This window comes from Olea europaea, unplaced genomic scaffold (genome assembly GCF_002742605.1).
Source record: "Olea europaea var. sylvestris unplaced genomic scaffold, O_europaea_v1 scaffold586, whole genome shotgun sequence".
NCBI lineage: Eukaryota > Viridiplantae > Streptophyta > Magnoliopsida > Lamiales > Oleaceae > Olea > Olea europaea.
In genome coordinates this window covers 127,913-134,694 of record NW_019264200.1, presented here as the reverse complement: position 1 = coordinate 134,694, position 6,782 = coordinate 127,913, and the positions used below count along the sequence as shown (strand labels likewise).

At 31.6% G+C, this 6,782-nt stretch overlaps 2 protein-coding genes across 2 annotated transcripts; both read left to right on the top strand.

Annotated features, from left to right (window-relative positions):
• Positions 1-413: 413 nt before the first annotated feature.
• LOC111389394 (soluble starch synthase 3, chloroplastic/amyloplastic-like) lies at positions 414-1,862 on the top strand. Its single transcript, XM_023014319.1, has 4 exons — positions 414-566; positions 668-779; positions 1,153-1,276; positions 1,564-1,862. The coding sequence occupies exons 2-4, from the start codon at positions 740-742 to the stop codon at positions 1,694-1,696; spliced, it is 297 nt and encodes a 98-aa protein (XP_022870087.1). The 5' UTR covers positions 414-566; positions 668-739; the 3' UTR covers positions 1,697-1,862.
• A 1,673-nt stretch (positions 1,863-3,535) lies between these two features.
• LOC111389397 lies at positions 3,536-4,972 on the top strand. The gene has a single exon (XM_023014321.1). The coding sequence runs from the start codon at positions 4,148-4,150 to the stop codon at positions 4,658-4,660; it is 513 nt and encodes a 170-aa protein (XP_022870089.1). The 5' UTR covers positions 3,536-4,147; the 3' UTR covers positions 4,661-4,972.
• Positions 4,973-6,782: the final 1,810 nt, after the last annotated feature.

Genomic DNA, 6,782 nt, shown 5'->3' with positions numbered 1-6,782 from the left:
ATTATTATTATTATTATTAATTTTTTTTTTTTTAACCCTTCAACAAAAAAAAAGGTAAACTTTTATGTGGATTAAATTTTTTGTCATTTAATTTACCATTTCACCCTCAATAAAAAATAACTTACAAAGGAAGTAAAAAATATGATGCATTAAGTATAAAAAATTATTATTTTAAACTATTAAATTAAAAAAGTATTATTTTAATCAACGTATCGACTACTTATCTTGTCGAAACTTTTTTAAAAATCACGTGTCAGACACTTGTGTTCATGTTGGTGCTTCTTAAAGAAAAACTAAAGGATTTTAAACTGAGTACCAAACTGAAACAAAATGCCAAATTCAGTGACCATTACACAGCTCAAGTTCTTTTGTTTTAAGAAGAAAATGATAAATTAACATTATATTGGTTATTCTGATCCTGGGTTCTTTATTAGGTTGTCTTGTTAGGTTCAGCTCCTGACCCTCGGATCCAGAATGATTTTGTTAATTTGGCAAATCAATTGCATTCATCACATAATGATCGTGCACGCCTGTGTCTGACTTATGACGAGCCCCTTTCTCACTTGGTAGAGTCCCTGAACTTGCTCATTTTTTTTAGACACATATTTACTTATATTACATTTGCAGTAGCACACCTTCACTTTTTGATCTTTTAAATTTTATGCAGATATATGCTGGTGCCGATTTCATTTTGGTCCCTTCTATATTTGAACCATGTGGACTAACTCAACTCATAGCAATGAGATACGGTTCAATTGCTGTCGTTCGTAAAACTGGAGGTGGGTAGTTTTGTTATAGTTTCTAGTGCAATGTAATCCTAAGTTCAGATCTGGTATACAATATTAGACCGTATTGGACAGTCGCAATAAACAAGATTTTAACTTCTTTTCCTTTCATAATACTCTTTTGAGTATTGTTTAATCCATCTTACCAAACATACAAATAATGTTAGTAATGGATATTGGTATTACTGCGAAAACTGTTTATAAATCGGATAGTATCATGTGCCACGTGTAGATATTAGCAAAACTGTAGTAATAATCCTGCTCTCTTTTCGTGTCTGCTTCAGAGTTTTTCCCTCAACTATCAATTGGGTGTGAACATAATTACAAAAGAAAGAGTAAATAATGGTATAGAAAATTTGTCTTGCAGGACTTTATGATACAGTTTTTGATGTTGACCATGATAAAGAACGAGCACAAGCTTGTGGTCTTGAACCAAATGGGTTCAATTTTGACGGAGCAGATGCTGCTGGAGTTGATTATGCTCTCAATAGGTGAGTCGACTTTCTGTCTACTCTTAAATACTTGCTATAAAGATGCACACCTGGCTTTCACTTCTGATTTCTTCTTTTGTCCTTCTCCGAAGAGTATTTCATGTAAAATTTTCTTTTACTGTGGTTCATTTTGAGGAAAAATACAAGAGACAGGAAAACTGTCACTTGTCAATACAAAATGCTGTAAAAAGAAAAATTCTCAAATCACAGGCATAAATAGGCTTCTTTTTTTCTTTTTATCATTTTGCATATTACTGAGTGTGACTCACTTCTGCTTATACTTTTAGAGCAATCACTGCTTGGTACGAAGGACGGGAATGGTTCAATTCATTGTGTAAACGTGTTATGGAGCAAGACTGGTCATGGAACCGACCTGCACTTGATTACTTGGAGCTTTACCGTGCTGCTCGAAAGTGTTAAGACGAAATCGAGAAACGGTTTGTACATTAGTTTCTTATCTGGTATCATTTTAATGCAGATTGAATTTAGTAGCTGCATATGGTTCAATTTCAAATCAATAAAGCACAGCACCTTATGGCTGGTTGTAAATTTTCTTGTGGTTCAACCATTTCTTGATTATTTATTANCATGCAGGAAAACGAAAGGTTGACATGAACCTTCACTCTGACATCCCTATCCATCAAAGCCACTTCTGATTTGAGTTAAGAACCCCCTTTAAATGAATCACCACCCCCAAATATACCCCACATAGCTGAGTGATCACCAAGACAAAAGTTATGGGCCATGTATATATGTCTAGTGAGACCTCAAGGCCGAAATTATGGACCCACATCCATATATTGAATCCTCTCTTGGCTAGGCTCGAAGAGAAAATAAAATGTCAAGTCGTCAATCTCTGGACTATGCAATTTGCCGCATTGTATTTTATATTTTACCATTGCATAGTTTCTGTTAAAGACATACTTGCGTGTACGATAACCCCCGTTTGGTAAGCATTAAAGTCATAGTTTTATAAGTTTTTTGATAAAAAAAAATGATGAAATATGTGGTAGAAAAGTTGTAGATCCTATAAAATACGTGATTAAAATTAATTATAAACTTTGACTTAGATTAAAATTTGAATTTTATGTTGTACCAAATAGGAACAATATAATGATATCCACCATTATGACAAAAACGTGTTACAACGAAAAGTAAATACAACTCTCAAATTAAAGGTGAGGAGGCTGTGAGTAAGAAAAGATAATGCTTTTTATCACCATTTTAGGTGGAAGTGGACCCTTTTATTTTAGGATGATTCCATGTGGAATTTCATGATTGAAGGTTGAAAAAAAAAAATGTTTTTCAACTCTTTAATGATGTTATGTCACTTGTACATTATGGATATCATAATGTACATATAGCATAACCCTTTAATTAATTGTCCAATAAAATTGTGGTACATTCTCTACCGAGAATAAGTGAGGAGGCTGATTGTCACCTTTATAAATAATATTTAATACAACAATTTGTGCTAAATAATATTATTTATTGGAGAATGAGTGGGATGCCCACTATTTCTTAAATTAATGATGAAAATGCATTTGTTTTGGTAGTAATAATTAATCTGGAAATAAGATTGAATTGAATTCTGGTTCTTAAAGATTTGAGTTATGCCATTTATACAAAGTTGATTGATAAAGTAATATCTACATCAATCATTTCAAAAACAAATTTTTAAATCATTGAAAATCAATGATCTTGATTTTGTTAACATTTATTTTGTCAACTAAATTTATAAACATACTTTATATAAATATTATAATATTAAACTTCGTTTGACCCTGATTATTTGAATTTATAATGAGGTAATAGCGTTATACTATAGTACTGCTGGTTGCACAGTTATCTGGGCAATAATCCCATGAGCCAGGATGGAGGGGGGCATTGAAGAATGAAAAGTTGAGTCACAGTTAAATCTAAATCAAAACAATACATACCACAAATCTCAATGTGCAATCAACCAACCAAGTACCTTTACTCCATTAGCACCCTCTCCTAGGCATCTTAATAAAGTCTGCACGTCTCTTTTCTCTGCTATAATGTGTCTTCATAACTCGGATAAGCCTACGGAAATCGCTGACCAATCCTTTTCTGCCACTTTTCCCTATCAAAATACGGACTTTTCATCACTTCTCATGAATTTTAATTCCTATATTTACACACCATTTCTTTAATGCAAAACCCTACTTCAAGAACCTAACTTTTTATTGTAGTGGGAAATATTGAAATCTTGACACTTCTTTTTGGGCCTACTCCCAAGTAAAGTGTACCCTTCAAACTTCCTTTTTTCTCCATCCCAATGCACAAATTTCTGAGGGTGTTTCGGACATTTTCTCACTCTCAAAAACTCACCTTTCAGTTTCTCAGTTCTAACGATATTTTCTAGATAAGAGTAAGTATATAAACTGAGATTTTCATGTGAAGGCCATTATTTTGGTTTTAACTTTTTGTTTCAGTTTCCTCTATAGATGCATAATTGCATATCTCTCTGGCATTTTGTCTTTTTCTCTCGTTTTTATGCCCTTGATAGCTGTGACTTTCTTTGGAAGTTTGCAAGCCACGGAAAGGTAGTTTCTGCTATTTCACATAAATTCTGCTACCTTTTTTGTTGGTTTGGTTTAGTATTCAGAGAGCTATTTCGAGCAAACTGTGAAAAGTTTGCTTCTTTTTGGAGGGTTTGAAACAAGGACAAGTAGATTCCTGATATTATTCTCTTATACACACTTTCTTTTTCTCTTATTAATTCGATACAAAAGTTTAACATTTTAGCCGCGCAAACAGACATCCTCGTTTCACTTTCGATCTTATCCATATAGAGTACTGTGAGAGCAGTTTTGTGGCATTTCCGGGTTTTCGCATTTGCAAGCCATGGCAGATTTGCGAAGCAGAGGCAAAGCATTGGAAGAAGAAGATTTTCAAGAACCAGAGGTGTGGGCTTCCCTCAAGGAGTTCTCATCAAAGGGGAAAAAAGCCAAAGAATATTCATCCGGCACTTCGTCGTCTACGTCTGCATGGGGTTTGTCTTCTGCACCAAGAGTGATCCCAAAGGCACAAGAGTTTACCAGTGGCACCGGCTGGCAGTCATCGGCTCCGGTGGACATTCCCGACTGGTCCAAGATTTTAAAGAGGAACTCATCAAACGAGGATTTATGGGATGATGAATGTGATTCTGATGATGGTACCAAGAAAAGATTCTATGATGATGTTGAGACTGAAGACGGTGAAGAAATGGTTCCGCCGCATGAATATTTAGCCAAGAAGCTTGCCGGAACTCAGATTGCTTCATTTTCTATGTTGGAAGGTGTTGGAAGGACCCTCAAAGGAAGAGATCTCAGCAAACTAAGGAATTCCATTTTAACCAAAACTGGCTTTCTTGAATGACACCGACACCACAATCGCTATAATCTTGATGTCACCATCCTGGTTATTTCTTCTTTTTTCTTTTTTTGGGGTACCAAGGTTGCTGCATATCTACTGTTTTTTACATTTATGAATGATAATAGTTGTCAGAGCTGGCATTTTTGGGAGCTTTTAATAGGGTTAAACAAATAGCATAAGCAAATGATCGGTTGCAGTCTCTGAGATTTTTGTCTGGAAGATTTGTGTTTCGGCCAGATAGACTATCCGGATCCGGTTACATGAATGGAAAGGAGTTTAATTTATTTGTTTATGCTATTTTATTTTCTATATTTATATTTGCTGTTATTCTTCTAATCAAGAACATGTTTGACAAAGTTTTTTTGAGATTATAAATTGATCAAACCTCATTTTTAATCTCGCGTCTTAAGTGAACATTTTTTTATGTCGTCGACTTATAAATCTTGAAACGCTTTATCAAACAGGGCCTAACATCAATTCTAATTTGTCTTCATTATTAAAAAAAAAAAAACTAATAAATAATTTTTTTTTATTAAAAAAAAAAAAAAAAAAAAAAAAAAAACTAATAAAAAATTGCAAATAGTTACTATCTGAATACAAAATTATTTTATAAAATTAATTATATATTGAAATATATATTGAAGATCTACTCACTGCCTACATTGAATTGATTACACTTAATTAAAGAAAGAAAGCAACTTTATTGTCATAGTAGGCCACCTTCACGATCTATTTTCCTAAATATAATTGAATACTGAATAGAATAAGAAATATCTACATTTCACTAATTTAATTTGGGTGTGTTATTTGAAGGCAAGTTGGCAATAATAAATTATTATTTTTTTCCTAAATATATTTGAATATTTTACTTTTTTTTTTAATTTAAAAAATATTAACTCTTACGCCGTCAATTTTCATCATAAAATTATTTATAAGTATTGTCGAGAAAAGAAGATGTATTTATTCTGGATGAGTTAAGTTGTAATGATAACCAATTTGAAGCATCCTAACTAGTAGGTACATTCTAACCAAAATTTTAAATGCTTCATTTAATTTATGGTTTAAGGAAGATAAGCATCAATGATTCTTGTACTAAACAATAATTTTTTTTATTGTTTTGTAATTATTGCTGCTTTCCTTACGGATAATTAGCAAAAAAAAAAGTCCCTATTGTTTGTTCTCATTGCTAAAATGGTCCATGTCGTTTTGAACCTGTTATTTACACCCGCATTTCAAACATTTCTTGCAGAATTGGTCATTTCCATCATATTTCGTTAAATATGTGTAATTTGATGTAAAATGTCCCTATTGTTTGTTGTAATTGAGCAAATAGTTCCTATCATTTCAATTTTGACATTTGAATATTCAGATCGACATTTCAATTTTTTCCATTATAACATTATGAAATGATTAAATTATCATCTTTAAATAAATAAATAGAAAAAAGAAATAATATAAAAACAATTATATCTAGAGTTTCTAATTTTTTTTTTTAAAAAAAAATTACAAACAAATCTCACATAAAAAAATTTAAAACATTCTGATAAAAAAATATTTGATGAGGAATAAACACCATTTTGTTTTTATAATTTTTTTCTTTTTTTATAATTTTTTTTTACTTTTATTATATTGTTAATTATCTCTTTAATTAATTTTGTGGTAGTGGTAGAGTGTAGGGGATGGGCGTAAGATATGTGGATTAATTGGGAAGATGAAATGTTTTTGTTAATTAGAATGTTTCAAATTATTTTCCTGAGACTCGTTTGTACTTTTAAAAAAAAAATTAGAAACTTTAGCTACAATTTGTTTATATTATTTCTATTTTCTATTTGGTTATTTAAAGATGATGATAAATTATCATCTCATAATGTTATAATGGAAAAACGTAAGGACCTTTTTAAGCAAAGAAATATCTATCTGAATATCAAAATTGAATATTGAAATGATAGGGACTATTTGCCAATTACAGCAAATAATAGGGACCTTTTACATCAAATTACGCATATTTAACGGAATAATTTAACGGTATATGACAGAAATAACCAATTCTGCGAGAGAGTTTTGAAATGAGGGTATAAATAGCAGGTTCAAAATGATAGGGATCATTTTCACGATGAGTACAAAC

Bases quoted from the DNA above. Each gene is read 5' to 3' on its own strand.
- LOC111389394 (XM_023014319.1), top strand. From the start codon at position 740: ATGAGATACGGTTCAATTGCTGTCGTTCGTAAAACTGGAG. The intron at 780-1,152 runs GTGGGTAGTTTT...TTTGTCTTGCAG, and splicing joins TGTCGTTCGTAAAACTGGAG to GACTTTATGATACAGTTTTT. The intron at 1,277-1,563 runs GTGAGTCGACTT...TTATACTTTTAG, and splicing joins GTTGATTATGCTCTCAATAG to AGCAATCACTGCTTGGTACG.
- LOC111389397 (XM_023014321.1), top strand. From the start codon at position 4,148: ATGGCAGATTTGCGAAGCAGAGGCAAAGCATTGGAAGAAGAAGATTTT.